This window comes from Cyprinus carpio, chromosome B11 (assembly GCF_018340385.1).
Source record: "Cyprinus carpio isolate SPL01 chromosome B11, ASM1834038v1, whole genome shotgun sequence".
NCBI classification, from domain to species: domain Eukaryota; kingdom Metazoa; phylum Chordata; class Actinopteri; order Cypriniformes; family Cyprinidae; genus Cyprinus; species Cyprinus carpio.
The window spans coordinates 9,461,412-9,488,958 of NC_056607.1; the positions used below are offsets into that span (position 1 = coordinate 9,461,412).

Here is a 27,547-nt window from a genome sequence, read left to right on the forward strand (position 1 = left end):
TTTATCCGGTCAATGATAGCCAATAGCACGAATAGGACAGGAGCTTAAAGGCTGTGTGGTCTGTTTGCTGTGCAGGTCATGATGGATCGAGCAGCTCTCCGGCTGATTCTCTTGGGTGTTTTTCTCATCTCAGCCTCTTTAGGTGTTAAGAAGGTGAGGGCCAAATAACATATCAGTCAATGTTTAGGGTACAAAATCAGATAGAGGCTAAGCTTATTTAGGTTTACTTGATTATCTCATTTGTTAAAAAATAATCATGCTAAAATGTACGTATAAAAAACAACAGGCTTTTGAGGGATGTTTATTTGTTCATCTCTTAATCATCTTTGTACTGCATAACATTATATATTTTGCCCCACAATTAAAACTACGGGATTTTGATAATGGAACTATTATCATCAATATCATCTTAATGCATTGCCTATAATCGGAAGATACAGCGTGATAACTGGTATTATATGTATTTTATATAAGAAGTCTGCTGTACTGTTATAAAAATCTCAATCAGATAAAAATCTGAACTTCATCTTACTTATTGGCCAGATAAATAACATCTTCATCTGGACCAATACAATAGAGGTATTTCAAGCTTGTGTTCATGTGTGTGTGATATTTTACTCCTTGTCCAGTTAACAAAAAAGCAAATAAATAAAGAAAGTAAAACTTTTTGGTTTCTATGTTGATACAGAACCACTGTTGACTGAATGCTATTACTCTACTAAACTATCTATTTCTCAATAGTTTACACTGAGATATAGTCGAATTTGTCTTTTAGTCCAAAGGCCTTTTATCCGTGTCATTTGTGAGCAGTAAATATTTGAACAATCCCACATGAAAAAGGAGGAGTAAGTTTGCTCAATTAAACAAAGTCACAAAAAAAAGTTAAAATTAGTCTTAGCTGCAAAAATATTAAAGAGTACCTTCTGGTGTCTCAACAGAAACAAAATGTGGATATATACAGCTTTTACATTAACTCCACGGTTACCAGTCGCTATGCCACAACAGTCATCACAAGCCGTGTTGCGAACACTCTGAATGAATCTCAAGAGATCCAGTTTGAGGTCAAGATTCCCAAGAATGCCTTCATCAGCAAATTCAGAATGTGGGTTGTTACGTCTTGAGACATATAGTGTGTGTCTTGCTTTGCTGGTTCTTTCGCTCTCTTGTTTTCTCTCTCTCTCGCTCACAGGGTTGGATCCTACCAAAGTGATCTCCAGATCTGATTGGTGCTAATGGGACCAAGGAGCAGCAATAAAAGGATCTGCTGTGCCTGAGGAGGGAGCTCTGCTCAACTTGTAATTTCCTGTTGTCCATTGTACATGTGCTGTTGTGTGTTTGCTACAGGGTGTTGATGCTGTTAGCTTGCCTGTTGATCTGCCTATTGTGTGCAGTGTGGATTTCGAGTTGATAATGTGTTGTCAATCTCATTTTCCATTTTGTATATTCTGTAAAGTATTGTAAATACTCTCTTTTCACACTTGGAAGCTGTAGGGGGTGAGTGCCATTTTTCTTTTGCAAATATTGTTTTCTCCTGTTTTTCATTAGATAGGGAGTTAGGGTAGCATATTGTATTTTTATTTAGTTTTTCTTTTGTTAGGGAATTTAGTATTCTCTGTTAGGAGCTGACTTGGTGTTTGTTTGTTGTTTTGGCCTTTGCTCACCCCTGAAGTTGTGCTTTTACTCTATGGTTCTGTAAATAAATGTACAAAGATTCGTAGATGGTTAATCTCAGTTTATGTTGCGGCCTTACCCTAGACAGGGTCGTAACAGGGTGAACATGAGTAGTGTTATACAAGTGGAAATAAAGAGTTAAAGAAGCCATTTATAGCTTGTGGGAATCAGATAAGGTAAATCTTATAATACAGCCAAACAAGAACAAAATAAAGATTCAGAAATTATACCTAAGAAATTATACCTAAGAATAAGTAACGTGTATGTACTTTTTAAAAAACAAGATATAGTAGCTAACAGTACAGATGTTTTTATAAAAACAAATATGTTTAGTGGTGCTACCATTTGAGTGTGATGGATATTTTTTTAATAAAATACACACAGTTTAAGTTTCTGGTATATTAAGAGAACATCATTGTGTAACTTTCTCCATAGGACCATAGAGGGAAAAACATATGATGGGGTTGTGAAGGAAAAAGAGGAAGCTCAACAGCAATACAATCAAGCAGTATCTCGAGGACAAAGTGCTGGACTGGTCAAGTACGGGACATTTAAAAATATATAGGTTCATAAAAATATCAATTTATAGTATAATTAGTAGTATGTTGGTATCTGTTTTTATTTCAGATCTGTTGGAAGGACTTTAGAGGACTTTAAAACCTCAGTGACAGTGGCTGCTTTTAGCAAAGTGACCTTTGAGTTGACCTACGAGGAACTGCTAAAGCGTCGTCTCGGCAAATATGAGCTACTCATCAATGCCCAACCAATGCAGCCAGTGGCTGACTTCAAGGTAATGGAAGAAATAAAGAAGAAATTAATAATCAATTTTAAGGTATAGTTAGATAATGTTTATTTTCCTCGCGTTAGATGGATGTACACATCCAAGAGAAACCAGGAATTTCCTTCTTGGAGGTGAAAGGAGATTTGAGCACCGGTGATCTGGCCAATGCCATCAAAACCACCAGAGCAGACAAAGACGTAAGAGCTTAAATGAGGGTTAAAACACAGTTTAGATGTTCTCAATATGCGCATATACTTCAAATAGTTACCAGATGAACAAAACTGATCATTTCAGGCATGGGTGACCTTCTACCCCACACGAGATCAACAGACCAAGTGTAAAAGCTGTGGAGAAAATGGGCTGAATGGTGACATGCTTGTAACATATGATGTCAACAGACAAAATCCTAATGGAGAAATCATGGTACTTTTTTTTTTTTTTTTTTTTTTTTTTTTTTTTTTTTTTGTGCAATGCAAAAAGTCCAGAATGTACTTATTTTTCTTTTCTCTCAGGTATCAAAAGGCTATTTCGTCCACTACTTTGCGCCCTCTAATGTCCCACGTATTTCAAAAAATGTGGTGTTTATCATTGACCAGAGTGGTTCTATGAGCGGCCAAAAAATAAAACAGGTAAAAAAATTTATTGTATACTGGTGGATGGTCAAAGTCTTGTAGAAGGTTTCTGACTGTTAATCAAGCAGAGATTCCTCTACTGAAATCAGTTTGGTGTTGTTCTACAAACCCGATTTCAAAAAAGTTGCGACACTGTACAAATTGTGAATAAAAACAGAATGCAATGATGTGGAAGTTTCAAATTTCAATATTTTATTCAGAATACAACATAGATGACATATCAAATGTTTAAACTGAGAAAATGTATCATTTTAAGGGAAAAATAAGTTGATTTTAAATTTCATGGCATCAACACATCTCAAAAAAGTTGGGACAAGGCCATGTTTACCACTGTGTGGCATCCCCTCTTCTTTTTATAACAGTCTGCAAACATCTGGGGACTGAGGAGACAAGTTTAAGGAATAGGAATGTTGTCCCATTCTTGTCTAATACAGGCTTCTAGTTGCTCAACTGTCTTCAGTCTTCTTTGTTGCATCTTCCTCTTTATGATGCGCCAAATGTTTTCTATGGGTGAAAGATCTGGACTGCAGGCTGGCCATTTCAGTACCCGGATCCTTATTCTACGCAGCCATGATGTTGTAATTGATGCAGTATGTGGTCTGGCATTGTCATGTTGGAAAATGCAAGGTCTTCCCTGAAAGAGACGACGTCTGGATGGGAGCATATGTTGTTTTAGAACTTGGATATACCTTTCAGCATTGATGGTGCCTTTCCAGATGTGTAAGCTGTCCATGCCACACGCACTCATGCAACCCCATACCATCAGAGATGCAGGCTTCTGAACTGAGCGCTGATAACAGCTTGGGTTGTCCTTGTCCTCTTTAGTCCGGATGACATGGCATCCCGGTTTTCCAAAAAGAACTTCAAATTTTGATTCGTCTGACCACAGAACAGTTTTCCACTTTGCCACAGTCTATTTTAAATGAGCCTTGGCCGAGAGAAAACGCCTGCGATTCTGGATCATGTTTAGATATGGCTTCTTTTTTGACCTATAGAGTTTAGCCGGCAACGGCGAATGGCACGGTGGATTGTGTTCACGGACAATGTTTTCTGGAAGTATTCCTGAGCCCATGTTGTGATTTCCATTACAGTAGCATTCCTGTGATGCAGTGCTGTCTAAGGGCCCGAAGATCACGGGCATCCAGTATGGTTTTCCGGCCTTGACCCTTACGCACAGAGATTGTTCCAGATTCCCTGAATCTTTGGATGATATTATGCACTGTAAATGATGATAACTTCAAACTCTTTGCAATTTTTCTCTGAGAAACTCCTTTCTGATATTGTGCCACTATTTTTTGTTGCAGCATTGGGGGAATTGGTGATCCTCTGCCCATCTTGACTTCTGAGAGACACTGCCACTCTGAGAGGCTCTTTTTATACCCAATCATGTTGCCAATTGACCTAATAAGTTGCAAATTGGTCCTCCAGCTGTTCCTTATATGTACAGTACATTTAACTTTTCCGGCCTCTTATTGCTACCTGTCCCAACTTTTTTGGAATGTGTAGCTCTCATGAAATCCAAAATGAACCAATATTTGGCATGACATTTCAAAATGTCTCACTTTCAACATTTGATATGTTATCTATATTCTATTGTGAATAAAATATAAGTTTATGAGATTTGTAAATTATTCCATTCCATTTTTACTCACAATTTGTACAGTGTCCCAACTTTTTTGGAATCAGGTTTGTAATTTAGTAACAAACTCTCCATGTCTGGTAAATGTGAGTATGCAGTCTTAATGAAGAAAGAATAACTTTCAGATGTGCTGTCATTCTTTAGACTCGATTGGCACTGCTAAGGATTTTAAGTGATCTTGATGAGGATGACCACTTTGGATTGATCACCTTTGACAGTGAAGTTAACTTATGGAAGCGTGAGCTCCTCAAAGCTACTGAGGAAAATCTGAAGAATGCAAAATCTTTTGTGAAGGAGATCAGAGATAGAGGAGGTGAGTTACAGCACTAATGCTACATAAGGATAAGAAAGTTGTACCTCATAGTGACACAACTATGTTTGGTCTTCCTTTAGCCACTGACATAAACGCTGCAGTTCTAGCAGGAGTGGACATGATCAAGCGACATCCAAGAGAGGGAACAGCCTCCATCCTGATCCTGCTGACTGATGGAGATCCCACTACAGGCACAGATTCACATTGACAAACACAAGCTAAACAGTGTTTTATCATGTTTATTCAGTCAGCCATGCTTCATCAATAGATCATTTTAATTGCCATCCTATAATATTCAGGGTTCATTAGCAGACCTGTTTATAAAGGTTTTTAGACCTAATTGAAATAATTGTAGGACCAATGGATTATAATCATGACCAATTTGGATTTGTCAGTCTTTTTCAACATGAGAGAAAGACAATAAGAAATATGAAATTGCCTAAAAATTATCCATTGCTGATCCTTCAAATAATTCAAAAACATCATATTATGATTTTTAAACAGGTGAAACCAACATAGAGAAGATAATGGCCAATGTGAAAGAGGCTATTGGGACTAAATTTCCCCTCTATTGTCTTGGTTTTGGATATGATGTTAACTTTGACTTCCTGATAAAGATGTCACTGGAAAATAGTGGAGTTGCTCGCAGGATTTATGAAGATTCAGACGCTGATCTACAGCTGCAGGTGAACTACAGATGATCCGCTGAGAATTCATCTTTAATGCTGAACGGTTCTGTCTTTGAACACATTTACATTTAGTCATTTAGCAGACACTTTTATCCAAAGTGACTTACAAATGAGAAAAATGGAAGCAATCAAAATCAACAAAAGAGCAATGATATAACAAGCTATAACAAGTCTCAGTTAGCTTAACGTAGTACACGCATGGCCGGATTTACCATTGGGCTTGAGTGGGCTGCAGCCCTTTTACATTTGTTTGATTTGTTCGTTATATGTCAGTCAGCATTCAGAAATTATTAGCCGCATTTCCACTGCGCATGCAAGATCTAAACAGGCCAGCCGGGGCTACGACCTTCGGGGTCACAATCAAACATCATAAACTGGTATTTATGATTATTTCACATAGAAGAAGGACACACATATTGAATCGCGTCTACACTGATTGGTTTGTTATCACATGGCTTCTTTAAACAGTTCCATTAAGCCTTTAGCCCCAAAGAGTGCACATTTAGAAAGATAATGATAAATTCTCAAATGTTCACACCTCATTTCTTTACAGAGGAAGATTCTATATTACTATATTATTAATGTTCCACTAAATCATGCAATCATCTAATGAGTTTTGAGCACTGTCTCTCGTCTTACTGCCATTACACATAGCTGGGAAGAAATGTCATCAAAATTATTTTAAATAAAAAATAACTATTTAATGAGTTTCTTTTTTTATAACGTAACTATGCCTGTGATAGGCTATAGGACTTTGCCTATTATACAAACAAGAGTCCTGTTTTTTTTTCACCCGAATATCTGCACGATCGCCAATATACAATAAACAACAACTTTCAGAGTAACTTTCAGACACAAAATTCAGTTTTGCTCCATCAGAAAGAAAATTAAAAAAAAGAAAGAAAGTTGTGACATTTGCCAAGGATGGTAACACATATTCGGAATTGGTGCTTTGCATTTAACCCATCCAAGTGCACACACACAGCAGTGAGAAGTGAACACACCCGGAGCAGTGGGCAGCTATATATCCAGCGCCCAGGGAGCAACTGGGGGTTCAGTGCCTTGCTCAAGGGTACTTCAGCAATGGGTATTGAGGGTGGAAGAGAGCACTGTTCATTCACTCCCTCCCACCTACAACTCCTGCCAGCACCTAGACTCGAACCTGCGACCTTCGGGTTACAAGTCCAAATCTCTAACCATTAGGCCACAGCTGCCCCACAAATAAATCCGAAGGAGGGAACGGAGATGTCACATCGGTGACCGACGAATTGGGATCTCGCCAGAGAGACCAATCTACTTCGAGTGTAACTAACTGAGCCAATGCACATTGGCATGCAATTACTGCATCCAGCTGCCGCTGATCACTGCATGAGTATAAGAGGCAGCAGGTGCATTGCATCATTCATGCTTTTTCTAAGGAGCCGAGCCGGTGACCCGGCAGCTCAGTGGTGGTACAGCTACTGTGGCGATGGGACATGACGTCTCCGTTCCCTCCTTCAGGGAACGAGGGTTACCATACATAACCGAGACGTTCCCTTTCAGTCGGTCACTTTCGACGTCACGTCGGTGACCGACGAATTGGGATCCTTACCAACATGCCACAGGTGTTGCCCCTTCCAGTGCCCTGTGTCAGTTTCCTGATCCTTCCTATAAGGCAGATGATAGGACCGGGCTCTACATAGAGAAGGTCAACTACAGTTGTTTCTCACAACCCAACAGTAGGATAACACTGGGAAAGCGTGCCCTTCCATTTGGAAGAGGCAAACTGCAGAGTCACCTCCTCCCAGAGGGGGTTAAGTGACATTTACTCATGTGGAGTAATCCCGAGGGGCCGTACTGCACATGGAAGTCTCTAGGACGGCTCAAGGCTGCATCATTTAGAGACGGCAGAGCGTGGTCTGCCAGGGGAAACACGGTCTTAGTGGGTGAACCGTGGAAATACACATATGGGATCCCAACCAGGTCACTCATATGGGCACTAGCCTCACACCAGATTTCAGGAATTCATTGGTTAAAAGGCCTGGCGCCGGACGCTCTGCCATGCTGGAGGACTCAACAGGGTCTGCCTGGTTAGGGGACTCTCTGGAGAACTAGGCGTCTAGGACGCCGCAAGCCGACTCTGAACATGGCCTCTCAGTGCCACTACCCATTTGAGGTGAGAACACAGGAGGAAACCGGTTCGACACGCAGGCTATGGAACCTAGCGAGCTTGTTGAGAGTCACCCAGCCCGCAGCTCTAAAGATGTCTGTTAGCGAGGCACCGCGAGCCAGCGCCCAGGACGATGTGACACCTCTTGTGGAGTGAGCACGCAACCTGAGCAGGCAGGGCACACCTTGTGCTTCGTAGGCCAAGGTGATGGCATCCACTATCCAGTGGGCCATCCTCTGTTTGGAGACAGCCTTCCCCTTCTTCTGTCCACCGTAACAGACAAAGAGCTGTTATGAGGTCCTAAAGCTCTATCCACATACTGTCGCAAAGCACGTACAGGACAGAGCAAAGCTAGGGCTGGGTCTGCCTCCTCCAGGGGCAGCGCTTGCAGGTTCACCACCTGATCCCTGAAGGGAGTAGTAGGAACCTTGGGCACATAGCTGGGCCGGGGTCTCAGTGTTGCACTGGAGTCATCAAAGGGGGCAATTTGTAGGGCTTTTAGCACCAATGTCAAATCCCAAGAGGGTAAGGAGGGAGGCCTAGGAGGATTTAACCTTCTGGCCCCCCTAACCAGATCATGTTTCCCCACTGACTTTCCCTCTATGGGGTCGTGATGGGCCGAAATAGCAGCAACATACACTTTAAGGGTGGAGGGGGACAGCCTATGCTCCAACCCTTGCTGCAAGAAGGAAGCATGGCTCTGATCGAACATCTCCGGGGGTCCTCCTGGTGGGAGAAGCCCCATTTGACGAAACAGGTTCCACTTCATCTCATAGCCTTGTAGTCTTGTGGACGGAGCGTGTGCTGAAGCGATAGTGAGAGCTACCTCCTGGGGTAGGTCACTTAGAACCTCTGCGTCCCATCCAGGGACCACACATGGAGTCTCCAGAAGTCTGGATGTGGGTGCCAAAGGGTGCCCCATCTCTGAGAGAGCAGATCCTCCCTCAGAGGAATCGGCCAGGGAGGGGCTGTCGCAAGGAGCATGAGTTCCGGGAACCAGGTCCTGTTGGGCCAGTACGGAGCCACTAACAAGACCCGCTCCACGTCCTCCCTGACCTTGCACAGTGTCTGTGCGAGCAGGCTCACTGGGGGGAACGCATATTTGCGCAGGCCCCAGGGCCAGCTGCGTGCCAGTGCGTCCGTGCCAAGCGTTGCCTCAGTTAGGGATTAGAACCACTGGCAGTGGGTGGTTTCTGGAGATGCAAACAGGTCTACCAGAGCAACACCGAACTGACTCCAAATCATCTGAACCGCCATGGGGATGAGTCTCCACTCTCCTGCAAGTGCTGCTCGAGACAGCTTGTCGGCTGCCTGATTGAACACTCCCGGGAAGTGGATGGCACAAAGTGACCTCAGATGCATCTGACTCCACAGGAGGAGGTGGCTGGCAAGTTGCGACATGCGTAAACCGCCTTGCCGGTTGATATATGCAACGGTCGCAGTGTTGTCTGTGCAGACCAGAACGTCCCTGCCCCGTATGCGCTGTCTGAGGCGGGACAGGTCAAGGCGTACTGCTAGCAACTCAAGGCAATTGATATGCCAGTGCAGTTGGGGACCCGTCCAAACCCCTGATACTGCGTGCCCATTGTACGTGTGGCCCCAGCTGGTGGCCGAGGCTTCTGTGAATATCACAGCATGCCTGGATACCTGTTTCAGGGGCACTCCAGCCCAAAGAAACAAGGGATCTGACCACGGGTTGAAGGTTCGAACCCGATTACACCTAGGAGCTTCTGTAGGGATTTCAATGGGACCACCATCCTGCCTGATAAGTCTTAAGGCAGTTCAGCACCGACTGAGCACATTCCTGGGTGAGGCATGCTGTCTGACTGAGCGAATCCGACTCCATGCCGAGAAAAGAGATCCTCTGCATTGACATGAGTTTGCTCTTTTCCCAGTTGACCCGAAGACCCAACAGGCTGTGATGGCTGAGCACCAGGTTCCTGTGTATGCACAACTGATCGCCAAGAGGCCGAAGGGCAGGACCTTGTACTGAAACGCCTGACCCTCAAACGCGAACCGCAGGAATGGCCTTTGCCGCGGGAGGATTGAGACATGGAAGTACGAGTCCTTCAGGTCGATCGCTGCAAATCCATCTTGGGGACGGATGCACTCGAAAAAGTGTCTCTGCATCAACATCTTGAACGGCAGCTTGTGAAGCACATGGTTCAAAACTCGCAGATCCAAGATCGGTTATAACCCATCATTTTTCTTGGGTACAATGAAGTAAGGACTGTAAAACCCTGACCTCATATCGGCTGGAGGGACCGGCTCTATCGTGTCCTTTGCCAGCAGGACTGTGATCTCTGTCTGCAGGACAGGGGCATCGGCAGCTTTGACTGAAGTGAACCGGATGCCTCTGAACCTGAGGGGACGTCGGGCAAACTGAATCATGTAGCTGAGTCTGATGGTCCGCAGGAACCACCGAGATGGACTGGGGGGCGCTAACGAGGCTCTGAGAGACCGTACCAGAGGAACCAACAGAGCCACCAACATACAGCACGCAGTTCATGCAGAACCGTCAGGTCATGACCACCCTCGTGCAGGTCTCTCAGTGCTTTGGCCTGATGGACCTGCAGTAATGCCATGGCATGAAGGGCAGAAGCCGCCTCCCCACAAGATCTGTAAGCACTGCCAGTTAGACCTGACGAATGCCCACAGGCCGGTGAGGGGAGACATGGGACATCCCGCAAAGTGGAAGCGGCTGTTGGACACAGTTGCATGGCCACAGACGTTCCACCGAGGGAATGCTCGTGTACCCTAAGTGGCTCCACCATCAAGGGTGGTGAGAGTGGAGGAACTACTAGATTTGTTTCGGGCAGTAAAAGGTGCCTTACATGACCTTTTAAGCCCCTCATGCACTTTCGGGAAGAATTGCACCAGAGGGGGGCGCTGAGAACCAGGGGGCGAGGTCTCAAGGGGCGAACCAAAGGAAACGGTCGGCTTTCTCCACTCTGTAGAAAGGCCAGACCGTCTCTCTGGCTGCCCTACCAGCTACGGAGTGCTTGAAGGGTGATGACCTACATCTGAGGAAGCCACCACCATCCTCAAATTACCTCTGACTCTACCGGAAACAGCATCACCCCGGTTGCTGAGACGAACACTGGATTGTGGCAGGCAAAAGGGACCCTGCCACGTTTGACATAACAGAGTCTTTCATGCAGCTCTGAGATGGGCAAGTTCCCAAAAGGAGAACAAGCACTGTCCATGAACGCCTGCTCATCATGCTTGATGCCCAGACACATGAGACAGTGATCGTGACCATCATGAGATGCCAGATAGCGATTGCATGCAGAAACGCACAGGTGATAAGATATCCTTATAAAGACCCAATCACCCGTGTTGCTCATTTAGAGAAACGCTCTTTCGTGCTGAAGCACCTAGTGTGGCTGTTTGTCCGGAGATGATCTTTGTACCCGCCGAACGACCGTGACCACCGCTGCTGTGCCATAACGCCCTCACTCGTTGGCTCTCTTAAAGCACCCGTTCATAGAGAGCTCTGAAGTGAAAGGATAAATGATGCGATGTACCTGCTGCATCTTATACTCACACTGTGATCAGCGGCAGCTGGATGCAATAATCGCATGCCAATGTGCATTGGCTCGTTTAGTTACACTCGAAGTAGATTGGTATCTCTGGCGAGATCCCAATTTGACTGAAAGGAAACCGCTGCATCTTTTTTTGCTCAAAGTAATTTCAGGGTTTTGATCTCTCAACTGAGAGAACACATCCTGTCTATTATACTATAATGAATATTTAATATTACATTTAAACTTTGACTATAGCCAAGATATGTTGCATATTAATAGAACTATTTATGAACCTCAAAGCATATGTGTGTGCATTTTGTGTTACTGCATAATGATATTCCATTTGAGGGCTTTTGTAGTGTAGGTATAGGGTCAAAACATAACCACAAGCCCAGGGGCCCCCGCCCCCCTAAGTCCTGCCCTGAGTACACGTAGCAAGGGTTTTTTAAATTATATAATAAATAAAAAGAAAACATATAGAATGGAAAAAGAATAGAGAAAGCTATTGTTAGAGGCTTTTTTTTGTTAATATTATATTAAATAAAAAGAAAACAGATAGAATACAAAAAGATTAGAAAGCTAGTTGGTTATAAGAAAACGAGCAGCAAATGAACAGAGTGCAAGTCTAAAAGGGACATGTTTTTCTTTTTTTTAAGAATAGAATTAGAATAGAGAGTGCTAGTTAGAGGATCAAATAAAGATGGAAAAGATGTGTTTTTAACCGATAACATTTAAAGTTTGTTTGATTTTTAGGGCTTCTATGAAGAAGTTGCTGTCCCTCTCCTCACTGATATTCAACTTAAATACCCAGGAGGGTCAAACCTTACCAAGACCAGCTTTAGCTTGTACTTCAATGGCTCTGAGATTGTGGTGTCAGGACAAATAACAGACAACAGTGTGGAGAGTTTCACCACTGAAGTCATCGCAGTATCAGTAAGATCTTCACTCTATGTTTATCAAATTGGACTAGGGGAGGGATTGTGTGGGCAGGTATTTTTAATTTTCAGCAGTCCAAATCAGTATATTTGATATTAGAATCTTTGATGGCCAGTTGTTTATAATATAGAGTTTATAATTATGACCACTTAGTTTTGAAAGAAAGTTCTTGGTGAAAGTGGTACTGACAGCATTCCTAAAAAAATATTTACTAGTTTTATTATTTCCGAGTAGAAAGGCAGTAATGTGACATATCAGGACAATACAATGACAAAAGACACCAGTGATGTCCCACCTGAGAATGAAGATTTCATGCAGAGATTGTGGGCCCACCTTACAGTAAAGCAGCTTCTGGACAGACAGTAAGTTTATGCATTTGCATCTATATATGTTTACACACAGACATGCACACACACACACACACACACACACACACTGAACAAAATTATAAATGCAACACTTTTGTTTTTGCGCCCATTTTTCATGAGCTGAACTCAAAGATCTAAGACTTTTTCTATGCAAAAGGCCTATTTCTCTCAAATATTGTTCACAAATCTGTCTAAATCTTTGTTAGTGAGCACTTCTCCTTTGCCGAGATAATCCATCCACTTCACAGGTGTGGCATATCAAGATGCTGATTAGACAGCATGATTATTGCAAAGGTGTGCACATTAAAAGGCCACTCTAAAATGTGCAGTTTTTTATTAAATAGCACAATGTCACAGATGTCGCGAGTTTTGAGGGAGCGTGCAGTTGGCATGCTGACTGCAGGAATGTCCACCAGAGCTGTTGCCCGTGAATTGAATGTTAATTTCTCTACCATAAGCCGTCTCCAAAAGCATTTCAGAGAATTTGGCAGTACACCCAGCCAGCCTCACAACCGAAGACCACGTGTAACCACACCAACCCAGGACCTCCACATCCAGCATCTTCACCTCCAAAATCATCTGAGACCAGCCACCCGGAAAGCTGCTGCAACAATAGGTTTGCATAACCAAAGAATTTCTGCACAAACTGTCAGAAACCGTCTCAGGGAAGCTCATCTGCATGCTCATCGTCCTCATCCGGGTCTCAACCTGACTGCAGTTCGTCGTTGTAACCGACTTGAGTGGGCAAATGCTCACATTCAGTGGGTTCTGGCACTTTAAATATGTGTTGAATCCTTGTTTTCACTGTACAGGGCAGATGGCAGACAGCATGTATGGCGTCGTGTGGGTGAGCGGATTGCTGATGTCAACGTTGTGGATCGAGTGGCCCATGGTGGCAGTGGGGTTATGGTATGAGCAGGCGTATGTTATGGACAGCGAACACAGGTGCATTTTATTGATGCCATTTTGAATGCACAGAGATACCGTGACAAGATCCTGAGGCCCATTGTTGTGCCATTCATCCAAGACCATCACCTCATATTGCAGCATGATAATGCACGGCTCCATGTTGCAAGGATCTATACACAATTCCTGGAAGCTGAAAACATCCCAGTTCTTGCATGGCCAGCATTCTCACCGGACATGTGGATCGGTGCATACGACAGCATGTTCCAGTTCCTGCCAATATCCAGCAACTTTGCACATTGCCACATCGCCATTGAAGAGGAGTGGACCAATATTCCACGGGCCACAATCAACAACCTGATCAACTCTATGCGAAGGAGATGTGTTGCACTGCGTGAGGCAAATGGTGGTCACACCAGATACTGACTGGTTTTTGGAGCCCCTCCGGTTGGCTGGTCTCAGATGATTTTGGAGGTGAAGATGCTGGATGTGGAGGTCCTGGGTTGGTGTGGTTACACGTGGTCTGCGGTTGTGAGGCTGGCTGGGTGTACTGCCAAATTCTCTGAAATGCTTTTGGAGACGGCTTATGGTAGAGAAATTAACCTTCAATTCACGGGCAACAGCTCTGGTGGACATTCCTGCAGTCAGCATGCCAATTGCACGCTCCCTCAAAACTTGCGACATCTGTGGCATTGTGCTGTGTAATAAAACTGCACATTTTAGAGTGGCCTTTTAATGTGCACACCTTTGCAATAATCATGCTGTCTAATCAGCATCTTGATATGCCATACCTTTTAGGTGGAAGGATTATCTCGGCAAAGGAGAAGTGCTCACTAACACAGATTTAGACAGATTTGTGAACAATATTTGAGAGAAATAGGCCTTTTGTATATATAAGTGCTGCCAAAATGGTAAAATCGCGGTTGATCGCATACAAAACAAAAGTTTTTGTTTGCATAATATATGTGTTCTGTATATATTTATTATATATATATAAATATATATACAATATATATTTTGAAAATATTTATATGCATTTGCATGTCTATACTTATATTAATATAATTTATATTATAAATAAATATATTTAGTTTACAAACAACCTATTTTTCTGAAGTATATACATGCATGTGTGTGTATTTACATATACAGTACATACTGTAATAAATATACACAGTACACACACATATATTATGTAAACAAACACATTGCATTTATTTCGGATGCAATTAATCGTGATTAATCATTTGACAGCACTAGTTTATTTATATATATATGTGTGTGTGTGTTATATATATATATATATATATATAGCTATTCTCAAGATCAGTATCGAAAGTGCATATGCCTGGAAGAAGAAACAATTCCATACAAAAGGAATAAAACTTAGTGGCAAACTAATAGAAAACCTCATATGTCTGTGTGTCTTCTCTCGTTGTTTCTGTCTCAGGGTGCTTCTTAAAGGACAGGAGAAAGAGGATGAAAAAAAAGAATCACTCAAACTCTCCCTGAAATACCAATTTGTCACTCCCCTCACCTCTATGGTTGTCACTAAGCCACAGGAAGGTGACGTGGAAGTAGCCAACAAACCCAAAGAAGGAGAAAGGGGAGGTGAATCTACAGCTGATTATTATGACTCAGGTATGTCAAAATATTTTTCTTTTTTAATTAATTAAAATAGCATTTATTGAATTGATTAGTGTTTTCTAGTAGTATGTAAAATGTACAAATGCATGTTAAATAGTAAAGGGCGTTGTTAGGCATGATGCTTAGCACATCCCCATTAGTTGTGACTTTACTGATTTAAAAAAATATATATAAAAGGTTATTATTAAGGACACAAAAATGTATCTGTAAATATTTTAATTAAGTGCCGTACTGTTTGTAGAAGATACATTGCAATGCAATGAATGTTGCACAGGTGTTTTTAGCTTGACTGATATGCTGCCAATTTGTGGGAGTGCATAAAAAAGTAAGATATTTAATTTCCTTCTTTTTCAGATTTAAGTCATTATCCTGTACAACATTGTAAGTTATCAAATTTACAGTATTTTCCAGTTTTTTTTTTTTTTTTTTTTTTTTTTACTTGTATTTGGTCTCAGAATCATATACTGTAGTTCCCCTTCAGGAACTCGAGCTGTGTCAAAACACTTTGGGAACACCTTTCAGCATGACCACGCTCTGAATCACGTGTGTTATCAGTCCAATTGATGGGTGAGATGTCACGGGTGGGGTGACATAGAGACCAGGAAGCTTAAAAGCATGTGCGATGGATACAGTGGCAGCACCTGTCATTCAGCAAGCGCTCTGTGGTGTGTCAGTCTGAAACTACCATCAAGTTCACAAGCATGCCTAAGGCCAAAGACAAACATAAGAGCAAGAGCAGGCAGCATTATAGGCTGTGTGTTCCTCCCTGCCCATGCTACATTAAGGATGGGGATACACACAGCCTGGGTGTTGTCTGATCAAAGAGAAGGACAGGGTCTTCCTCATGAACGCCCCGCTTGCGCCTTCTGGACTGTTCAGTGACACCATCAACTCGGTCGTCGACAGGTTTCAGGAGGCCCTTAAACAAGCGGCGGCATTTCAGCAGTTTCTCCCTCACCGCTCTCTAGCTTCTGGGGCTGCTGGGCGGGAGCAGTTGTGGGCCTTCAGGGTCAGCAGGGCCTTCTCTGCTGGCCCTATAAAAAATAAAATTGTTTGTTAAATTTTATTATTATTATTATTATTTAGGTATCATTTTCATTTGTGTAATGTCCACAAAATGGCCTATGATTAGTTTCGTTGAGGTTGAACTGGAATATCCTACATAAAAAAAGTCAGCGGCCAGCACTACAGATAGCGCTTCCCTTTTGTTAAAAGACGTCGCATCTGATTTGTAACGAGCATTAGTAACAGAATCATCAGCCAGTCAACTTTTGACGTTCAATGACAGCATGCTCTGGGTCTAGCGATGTGCCCAGTGCTACTCCCAGCCAGGGTTGCCAGGTTTTTGCGACAAAACACGCCCAATCGCGTTTTGAGGGGCCCCGTGTTAAAAAAAGCGGGTTCCAGTAGTAAATTACAGTGGTGAAGCTCATTGGCGGGGTTCCCCTGGTAAAATTCATATTCCAGAAGAATATGAATAAAATGACAGATGCAGTCACCGGCGCCTACACCAGATCTTGTCGCCGATCTACTAAATGTCTTTTTCAAGGCGCTCTTTTGCAGACAAAAGAGGAACAACTGAGAAAGGATAAACTACTCAAACTGAATTCGCTAAGGTTTTGTGCAAAGGTTTTGTGCGCCATTTCAAAGATTGCAACTATGAGAGGCTAACAGCTAGCATAGAGCACAACAAGTTATTTGGCCATGTTTACTTTTTTAATACAAGTAAAGGGACATGGAATGACAATTTATTTACAAGTGTCAGGTGAGTGCTTTATTATTTGATGAATATTGAATCATGCACATTGTTATGGAGGTGTACGTGGTGGTTGATAATACTGTGGCGTGGTGTGTGGATTAGAGCTTAGATCGGGCCCAACAAATCAAGCGCGACCCTACCCGAGCCCGAGCATGTTGTGTCCGAGCCCAGCCCGGCCCGACACGTTCACTGTAATTATGAGCCAGAGCCCGATTTAAACCCGACCATTTTTAATATGTGGGCTGTTATAACCAGGGGCGGTGCCAGATTTTTTTTGCTAGATCATTTAGGCTACAGGGGGGAGCTGCGCAGTTTTATATATATATATATATATATATATATATATATATATATATATATATATATATATATATATATATATATATATATATATATATAAATAAATAAATATTCAATTATTTTAATTATCATAATTAAAGTTTTAATTTTATTAAATTGAACAAGCACAACATGTAGCATTCAATCAAATATTCTTAAAGATTAATTATTATTAATAATGTTACTTCAACATATTGTTATTTCAACATAATATGTGTGAGAGCAACAAGCAAGATGTGCATTTGTAAATTCGGTGACAGCGTGTGTTTCTAGTTTTTTAAAATGGTGTGTGTGTGAGCGGGGCGCGGGGGCGTCTATGTGTTTTTTTTATTTTGTGTTATATTTTTTTTTTTGTGTTTTATCCAGGCAATTGGTTGATGAAAAATTTATTAAAATGAAGATACAATTAATACTAAACGAAATTCACTTTAAAGAAAATCTTTCTTCAAAACAAAACTTAACAAACTTGTACCTAAATGTGCTTATTTAACCCTCTGGAGTCTAAGGGTATAAAACACGTGGCTAAAACACGTAGGCTACTACAGACTCTCTTTTTGTACAAATTGCAGCACATTCATTTAATTCAGAATTTTGCACATGTAAGCTGAAAGGCATTTGTTTGTGCATAGTAAAACATATCTGTAACATTTATCAAGTTCATAATTGTGCGTGCATTTATTAATTATTATCTTAATTAATAATAAGACAAGTAAACTTCGTTGTTTATTCAGAAATAATTGAATGGATCGTAAATAGATCTGAAATTCTGAATGAAGAAACGTAAAAAATAAATAAATAAATAAACCGTGAACAATGATGAACACAGAAAATGATGGCCTAAGACTATAGGCCTACTACTTTAATTTAATTAAACAATGTTTTAGAAAATTTTTTAAACAAAATAAATATTTGTAAAGCCTATTATAAAATGTAGGCCTATAGTGCAAAAACGCTGCTCCATTCTGGTAGCCTCCTGCCTGTGTATGAGCCTGTAGATGAAGTGTGAGAAATAGATTAGGAAAACCAAGGCTGCCTGCTATAAATGTAATCATTATATAAAACCATATTAATCACAAAGCTATAGCCTGCTTACATGGTTCTACATGTTGTCATGCAAGAACATGATTGCGTCCAAAGTTTTGTGCAGCATGTTCACCTTGATTTTTTGCACAATGAACTCGGCATGTCTCTGGCGCACAAATCCTTGCTGCGGTGAGTCGGTGGGAGAGGGTCGGGTTGGGTTGAATCCGGGCTCGGGCTCAGGCTCGGGCAGAGAATCTAAGCTCTAATGTGGATCTCCAGTGTGACGAGTGGGGCGGGGCCGAGAGCCGTGGGAACGGAGCGAGGCCGGTGGAGTGATTGGGAAATGAGCGACACCTGCTCCATTCACCGGCCTTGAGTCCCACGGAGGAGATCGGAAGGATACAAAAGAGGAGTGCCGACAGTGAAGGATGAGAGAGAACCAGGCCTGGGCTTTATTTTGTGGTTTGGTTTTTGTTTATGCGCGGCAGTCGCCCTTGAGGGGTTGTCACGCTGTTTTGTGTTTATTTTGTAATTAAAGTTTTATTTGAGTGTTCGCCGGTTCCCGCCTCCTTCTTCCCATGATTGTGAAGATTTTTATCGTTACATCCAGCATTTGTACAGTTTTGCTGCTGTGGGTGCGTCATCATTTTAGAGTGACATGAATGTTCATAGTGACCCGTGTATTGGTGGATTACTTTTACTGATCCATGTAGGGAAATTTACTCTGCATTTAACCCACCCTAATCTAGCCTACTGTTGAAATTGTTGATCAGCTGTCATTTTTGTTGAGAGCCTGTGTGCGGCATAATATGCAAATTGTTGTGATTGTTGATCAGCTGTCATTTTTGTTGAGAGCCTGTTAGATGTGTAAGGGTATGTACGAGTTGCTTACTGAAGGCCCTGACTGAAACCCCATTGGTACGCTACTGGCAAAAACAGAGCGTTGTCTTTCGTGCTCCTCCACAAGGGTGCTGAGAACAGCTGCACTCTAGGTCAGGGTCTTCTTAGTCAAAACCAGATCTGCAGACCGTCCTTCTGACTAAAAGGGCCTCAGCCAAGAAACCCTGGTTTCTCTATTCCAGGGCTTCTGAAGGCAGGCCCCTCTGGGGAAGAGCAGTGTACACCTCATCATCCGGTGCCTGTCTCTCCTCAGTGCCCTCGGTCTTTCAACCCTACTACCTCTGGTGCTTCAGGGCACAGCGGTCTCCAGTGATTGCTTCTCTCAGTCTCGCAGTCTTCGCATGATCAAGGTCACGAGGTGATGCTTTCGTGCCTTAGAGATGTATAGGAGCCTTTGTTCTTGTCACAGGGCCCAGTGCTGGGAGCTCCTTGTCGACGCATAACACTAACAACGGATGCGTCTCTCACTGGTTGGGGAGCGGCCATTCGTGGCTGCCCAGCCCGCGGTCTGTGAAGTGGCCACCATCATACATGGCACATCAACTACCTGGAAATGATGGCCATGTTTCAAGCACTGAAACACTTCCTCCCGGACCTAAGAGGCCACCATGTGTTGGTGCACACTGACAACACAGCAGTGGTCTCTTACATCAACCACCAGGGAGTTCTGCATTCGCGCCCCCTTTACAGGCCGGCGCACCAGATACTTGTGTGAGCCCAAGGGGAACTACTCTCGCTGAGAGCAGTGCACATCCCTGGGCATCTCAATTGGGGAGCAGACAAGGGCCAAGGCCCGACAGGGGCAGACAGGGGCCAAGGCCCGTGGAACGGAGACTCCACCCAGATGTGGTGGGTCAGATTTGGAGAGTGTTTGGTCAGGCTCAGGTGGATCTGTTTGTGACTCAGGAGACATCCCACTGTCCCCTCTGGTTCTCTCTGACTCATCCTGCTCCTCTCGGACTAGATGTCAAGTTGCAGATGTGTCCGAGGCTGTTCCCTTTTCCCCCGGGACGGGGTCCATCTGCTGCTAGTAGCCCTGTTCTGGCCGGGCCGAGTATGGTTCTCCCACCTGATTTCCCTTTTCGACGGCTCTCCATGGGAGATTCCTGTCAGGAGGGATCTCCTCTCACAGGCGTGAAGCACCATCCCGGAGTTGTGGAAGCTGTGGGTGTGGCCCTTGAGGGGGCACAACTCATAGCCTCTGGTCTCTCAACTGAGGTTGTTGAGACCATCCTCCAGTCTAGAGCTCCCTCCACTAGGAAACTGTATGCCTTGAAGTGGAAGCTTTTCACTTCTTGGTGTGGAGACCACTAGCACAACCCAGTTAACTGCTCGTTTGGTTCAGTGCTGGAGTTCCTGCAGGCCCGTTTCTCTGCAGGGTTGACCCACTCCACTTTGATGGTCTACGTGGCGGTCATAGCGGCCTACCATGCCCCTCTTGGTGGTCAGTCTGTGGGCAGAAACCCCCAAGTTACACATTTCCTCCACTGTGTGCTGAGGCTGAGGCCACCGGTATGATATTCTGTCCCTCCATGGGATTTGGCTGTGGTGCTAGAGGCTCTCTATAAACCTCCTTTCGAGCCCATTGAAGAGATTTCTGATCGCTTTCTCACTCTCAAGACTACCTTCCTTCTGGCTCCTCCTCTATCTCCTCTATCAAGAAAGTTGGTGATCTGCAGGCTCTCTCAGTGGCCCCCTATTACTTAGACTTTGGGTCCGGCTTGACGAGCATTGGACGCATACTGTACATACACAGAGCTGCCCTGTGGACAAGGTCGGACCAACTGCTAGTGTGCTATGGTCCCCCTAAGAAGGGTCTTCCTGCCTCTAAACAGATCGTCAGCTGGTGGATCCTGGATCCCATTTGTCTAGACTATGAGTCCTCTGATCTCCCCTCACCTCTGGGGGTCAAGGCTCATTCCACTAGAAGTGTGGCAGCCTCCAAGGCTGACCTGTCAGGTGTTTCTATGCAGGACATCTGCAACACTGCGGGCTGGTCCATGCCGCTCACCTTTATGAGCCTTCTGTGACCTCGATATTCATGCCACTCCCAGCTCCTCTGTTCTCTCGCCTTAGTTGTGCTCTTCCACACTAGGCAGGGAAAGTCTGGCGGCATTAGCATACTTGTTCCAAAAGTGTTTGGACGCAGTTTGAGTTCCTGAAAGGGAACGTCTCTAGGTTTCGCATGTAATCATGGTTCCCAAGGGAACGAGACACTGTTTCTCATTGCCATACTTCCAGCATCCCTGTGAGTGCTTCCCTCATTCTACCAGAAGCTGCCACTGTATCCACCGTACATGCTTTTAAGCTGCCTGGACTTCACGTCACCCTGCCTGTGACGTCTCGCCCATCCACACACGTGATTTAGAGTGTGGTCATGCTGAAGGCATTCCCAAATCGTTTTGACGCAGCGCCTTGTTCTCTTGGGGAACCATGGTTACATGCGTAACCTAGAGACGACCATCCATATGTCCTTATAGGCTACAAAATCATGATAATAATTTGGTTTATTATAGGCTTTCAATGATAAACAATGTTTCCTCTAAGCTGGTAGCACGGCTGCTCACTTCTTCCACTGCCACCGCACAGAAGAAATAATAATTGCGAGCACATGCAAAAATGAGTTGGGAAAGCCATTTGATTGAATTGTAGTAAAAGCAAAAGAATTGCAATGCTTGGACAAACAGCTATAGAGTTGATATCGCTATAGAGTTAGAACCGGTCAATGCGGTTGACGGTTTCATAGAAAGAAAAGGGTGTGCGTCAAATGAGTCGCTGTAGAAACCGAATACTTCAGTGGTTGCAGATTAAATAGTTCAACACGAAGGACAACACAAACGCAATGACATGTGAAATAAAACGTCACCATGTATAAAAGAAGAGTAGCTTGATTAAGTGCTGGAAATAGTGGATGATGGGCACAGAACATTAACAATTTACAGTCACACATTTACAGTCACACACAGGTGTTTTGCACAAACTGTTCTTCATTGGGGTGTTTAGATAGCTATATAAGAATTCACTTTTTTTTAATATTTAACTTACAGATCGAAGTTTAAGTTGTGCTTCAGTTTGTATTTTATTCTATTCTATTCTATTCTATTCTATATTATAAACCTATAAATAATTGACCTTGTATATATACTGTATATATTATTGGTTACTAATATTTGAATACTTATACTTTAAAATATAATTTATTCCTGTGAAGCAAAACTGAATTTTAAGCATCATTACTACAGAGAAAAACAAGAATGTTTTTGCTCAGGTGCCCAAAATGTCTGCCCAAAGAAAAAAAAAATAGAGGGAGCATTGATGATAAAGACTCCCTTATTTTGTTGAGAACGTTTCCTGCATGTTTTAATGAATAATTGATACAAGCTTTATTAGTAAAGGGGATGTGTGTGTTTATTTGGGAAAGCTTTATGAATATGAAAATGCATATGTATGTGTATAGTGGTCAGAAATGTAAACATCCCTTGTCTTGAATGTTCTAAATATATGTATATGCATGTCTTTGTTTTCATATTCCAGCATTACAAGCGGCTAAAAGTAAGCCAAATTAAGTTTTACCTATATTGAAATTGATAAATGTAATAGTTCTTAATTAATTAAAAAAAAAAATGAATGTGTTTTTGTTTTGTTTTTTTGTTTTTGTTTTCACAGTTATAGCAGTGGATGATTTTGGTATGTCAAAATATTTTTCTTATTTATTGATGTGAAATAGTTTAGTAGCTGTTATCTATCTGATTAGTGTTTTTTAGTATGTAAAATGTAAAAATGGATGTTGAATGCTAAGGGGCATTGTTGGGTACAACACAGCACAACCCCTTAATTGTAACCTTATTGAGTTTTTATATATATAAAGGATTAAAGGATTAAAATCGGTAAGTTATGAGCAACTTTTAGCTTTAAGATGTTTTGTGAATACAGGCCCTGAAATCTGATTTGACTAATCAGTTGATGATTTGACAAATGTGACCCTGGACCACAAAACCAGTCATAAGGGTAAATTTTTTGAAATTGAGATTTATACATCATCTGAAAGCTGAATAAATAAGCTTTGCATTGATGTATGGTTTGTTAGGATAGAACAATATTTGGATGAGATACAATTTGAAAATTTGGAATCTGAGGGTGCAAAAAAATCCAAATATTGAGAAAATTGCCTTTAATGGCAATTAAAGTTGTCCAAATGAAGTTCTTAGCAATGCATATTACTAATCAAAAATTAAGTTTTGATATATTTATGCAAGGAAATATATATATATATATATATATATATATATATATATATATTATATATATATATGATTTTTGGCATAAAAGAAAAATTATAAATTTGACCCATATAATGTATTTTTGGCTCTTGCTACAAATATACTTGTGCTGCTTATGACTGGTTTGGTGCTCCAGGGTCACAAATTTCCATTTGCTGGAATTATAATTGCGGAAGTGCATCATTTTTTTTTAACTATTTGAATTATGTTTACAATGTGTTCACAACCCCTGAGTTGTAACCTTATTGATTTTATAAAAAAATAAAAAATAAACCTTAAGGACACAATTAAGGATTATTAAGGACACAAATATTGATAAAATATATATTTAAAAAAAAAAAAAAAAATTAATAAAGTGCAATACTGCTTGTAAAAGAAACAGCTTCTGACATAGCAGAGCAATGCAATGAATGTTGCACAGGTGTTTTTAGCTAGACAGAAATGCTGCCCATTTGTGGGAGTGCATTAAAAAATGTAAGATATTTCATTTCCTTCTTTTTCAGATTTGTATGATCATCCTCTACCAACTTGTAAGTTATTCAATTTAAAGTATTTTCTGTTTTTTGTTTTTGTTTTTTACTTGCATTTGGTCTCAGGTTCATAAGTAGACCATCTAGACATCATTGTAGGCTACGAAATCACAATAATATTTTGGTTTTTAAAGATAAAAGCTCCCATACTTTGTTGCGAATGTTTAGCTGTCACTTCTCTCTGTTTTAAGGTATAATATTAGCAAGATTTTTAGAAATTATGACATATATTGTCATAACTTTTCCTGTAAACTGTTTGGTCTGTGTATACTTGTACTGTCTGTGTGCCAATCAGTACACACAGTACACACATCACCACATCACCAGGATTATTAAGGACACAAATATTTATAAAATATATATTTAACAAAAAAATGAATTAAGTGCAATACTACTTGTAAAAGAAACAGCTTCTGACATAACAGAGCAATGCAATGAATGTTGCACAGGTGTTTTTAGCTAGACAGAAATGCTGCCTATTTGTGGGAGTGCATTAAAAAATGTAAGATATTTCATTTCCTTCTTTTTCAGATATGTATGATCATCCTCTACCAACTTGTAAGTTATTCAATTTGAAGTGTTTTCTGTTTTTTGTTTTTGTTTTTTACTTGCATTTGGTTTCAGATTCATAAGTAGACCATCTAGACATCATTGTAGGCTACAAAATCACGATAATATTTTGTTTTGTTTTTTTAAGATAAAAGCTCCCCTACTTTGTTGCGAATGTTTAGCTGTCACTTCTCTCTGTTTTAAGTTATAATATTAGCAAGATTTTTAGAAATTATGACATATTGTCATAACTTTTCCTGTAAACTGTTTGGTCTGTGTATACTTGTACTGTTTGTGTGCCAATCAGTACACACAGTACACACATCACCACATCACCAGGATTATTAAGGACACAAATATTTATAAAATATATATTTAACAAAAAAAATGAATTAAGTGCAATACTACTTGTAAAAGAAACAGCTTCTGACATAACAGAGCAATGCAATGAATGTTGCACAGGTGTTTTTAGCTAGACAGAAATGCTGCCCATTTGTGGGAGTGCATTAAAAAATGTAAGATATTTCATTTCCTTCTTTTTCAGATTTGTATGATCATCCTCTACCAACTTGTAAGTTATTCAATTTAAAGTATTTTCTGTTTTTTGTTTCTGTTTTTTACTTGCATTTACTCTCAGATTCATAAGTAGACCATCTAGACATCATTGTAGACTACAAAATCACGATAATATTTTGGTTTTTAAAGATAAAAGCTCCCATTCTTTGTTGCGAATGTTTAGCTGTCACTTCTCTCTGTTTTAATGTGGATTTAAATCTTTTACAATGTTTGTTGGTCTTAGATGCCTTCCCAACTATGCATACAACTACTCCCCCTGCTGTGCAAGGTATAACATTTTTATTTTTCTTAATTTTTTCCCCCTTTTTTTCAGAGCATGCACATATTTTAAGAAATACTCATGACATTTTTGTTCTCTCTCCAAAAGTCCATAGCAATCGTTTTCTGCTGCCCGTTGTTGGTCAGTCGAAGCCACTTTGTTTTGATGTTCCTGTTCCTCACAAACTCAGACTCCTACAGGATTCAGCTTCAGGTTAGACATTAAGGGATGTTTGTTCTACATGTGCATCTATTTAACAGGCCATCTGTCTTATGAATATGTTTCCTGTGTTCATCCTAGAGTTCTCTATGAACGGAGAGTCTTTGAGTGAACAAAATGGATTCCATCAAATTGCTATTCATTACAAAACTAACCATCACTTGATAATAAGCACAAAGTCTATCAGTTACCATAATGGCCAGGACAATGTTGAGATTTTGTGGGGCCAGGAACTGACCCAACACAATACAGATGGGTAAATACAGAAGTGTAGAAAGAACAAACTATATATTCATAAATTAATGCTAAATATTCTGCATTTTACCTGTTCCCTTTTTTTTAACAGTTTTATTGTGATAAAACAGAGGTAGAATTCACTCATGAGTTACTCTCTATCAACAGTGTGTCTCTGGTTGTTCTGGAAAATGAAATGAATGTTACCATGGGAAATATTGGTGTTGTTATTATTTCTCATAAGAAAGATGGGGTCATGTTTTTGTGGCCTGCCATTTGGGAATATCCAAAAGATGTCAACCTGACAGGTGTTTTAGGTAAGAGAGCAATTCACTTTATAAATATTTAAACATTACTTACAGCATCAAAACTTGCCTTCTGCCGATACTGAAGTAGGCTCCGCATTAAAGGAAAAGTTCACCCAAAAAATGAAATTTTGTTGACAACTTTGCAGGCCATCCTAGATGTAGATGAGTTTGTTTCTATATCGGAACAGATGTGGAGAAATTTTGCATTACATCACTTGCTCAAGATCTCCGTCAGAATGAGAGACCAAACAGCTGATAAAAATATCACTAAAAATCTACAAGTAATCCACACCACCCCAGTCCTTCAATTAACGTTTTGTGAAGTGAAAAGCTGCATGTTTGTAACAAACAAATACATCACTAAGATGTGGGTTTTTTTTATATACTTCAAAGTCCTTTTTTTCCCCAGTGACATCATCAGCATTATAGCTAGTGGGGATACATTTTCAGCAAATTTTCCTTTTTGGATGAACTAATCATTTAAAAATATTTAACCCGACAACCCGTTTAGAAGAACAGTGTGCCAAAAACCTTAATATGAATATAATCAAAATGTCAGTGATGTTATTGTGTCAGTTATGTACTTTACATTGGTTAGCCAACAACTGTTTATTGTTATTAAGTAGATATTTTGGATAAATTGCTGTTGTTAAACCAACATAAGTGACAAACCAAAATATCTGTTGATAATCTTAGGAAAGTCTGATATTTCATATGTGAAGACTAATGGATCACAAACACCAACTCTTAAGATGAAGGACAAGGAGGTGAAGACATATTTGTAAGTGATTCAGTTAATAAATCCATACAACCTTCCATAAAACATTTTGTACCTAATTTTAAAACATAATGTGTTGCCCTGTATGTTTAGAAATATTTCATTTGTGTCTGTTAATTGTAGGGAGACTGTCAGCGATTACAGATTACATTCAACTCCTACTCGGGAATGCTGGCTTGTCCCATTCCAGGCTGTGATGGAGGCAGAGATTTCTGATTTCACTGTCACTCAGCTGTAGAGCTGACAAACAGTGTTTCCTTTTGATTTTGATGGTTCATTTTAAGTAAATGCTTCAATAGTTTCATCCTACCTGGCCTAGGAAGACGTACTTATAATTGTCTTAAGTATATCGTTTTCTTGATATGCTGACTTTTTTGTTTGTTTGTTTTGTTTGTGTAAATCCACTTCAGCTACCTTTCCATGGATTAATCAGGATTGACTCTTAATAAATACAAATTCTCATGTCTAATGTTTGCTTAAAATGCAAGAACTGCAAATATCGAATGCAGATTAAGTTTGCAATACAGTTATGGAT

At 41.1% G+C, this 27,547-nt stretch overlaps 1 protein-coding gene across 5 annotated transcripts; it reads left to right on the top strand.

The window, feature by feature from the left end:
• On the top strand, positions 1-27,478 carry LOC109104106 (inter-alpha-trypsin inhibitor heavy chain H3-like). 5 transcript variants are annotated; one of them, XM_042733796.1, is made up of 25 exons: positions 1-153; positions 939-1,102; positions 2,107-2,211; positions 2,299-2,461; positions 2,539-2,649; positions 2,747-2,875; positions 2,965-3,081; positions 4,868-5,036; positions 5,117-5,227; positions 5,541-5,722; positions 12,155-12,334; positions 12,572-12,699; positions 15,062-15,252; positions 15,613-15,639; positions 22,814-22,831; positions 22,946-22,966; positions 24,063-24,089; positions 24,621-24,647; positions 25,183-25,209; positions 25,438-25,482; positions 25,582-25,686; positions 25,774-25,948; positions 26,095-26,243; positions 26,931-27,015; positions 27,136-27,478. In XM_042733796.1, the coding sequence occupies exons 1-25, from the start codon at positions 79-81 to the stop codon at positions 27,248-27,250; spliced, it is 2,646 nt and encodes an 881-aa protein (XP_042589730.1). In that variant the 5' UTR covers positions 1-78; the 3' UTR covers positions 27,251-27,478. The 5 variants fall into 5 exon arrangements, with proteins under 5 accessions (XP_042589730.1, XP_042589731.1, XP_042589732.1 ...); XM_042733797.1 differs by lacking the exon at positions 24,621-24,647; XM_042733798.1 differs by lacking the exon at positions 24,063-24,089.
• The last annotated feature ends 69 nt before the right edge of the window (positions 27,479-27,547 follow it).

Coding starts and splice junctions, on each gene's coding strand:
- LOC109104106 (XM_042733796.1), top strand. CDS start 79: ATGATGGATCGAGCAGCTCTCCGGCTGATTCTCTTGGGTGTTTTTCTC. Junction 2,462..2,538: donor AGCCAGTGGCTGACTTCAAG/GTAATGGAAGAA, acceptor TCCTCGCGTTAG/ATGGATGTACACATCCAAGA. Junction 5,037..5,116: donor GGAGATCAGAGATAGAGGAG/GTGAGTTACAGC, acceptor GTCTTCCTTTAG/CCACTGACATAAACGCTGCA.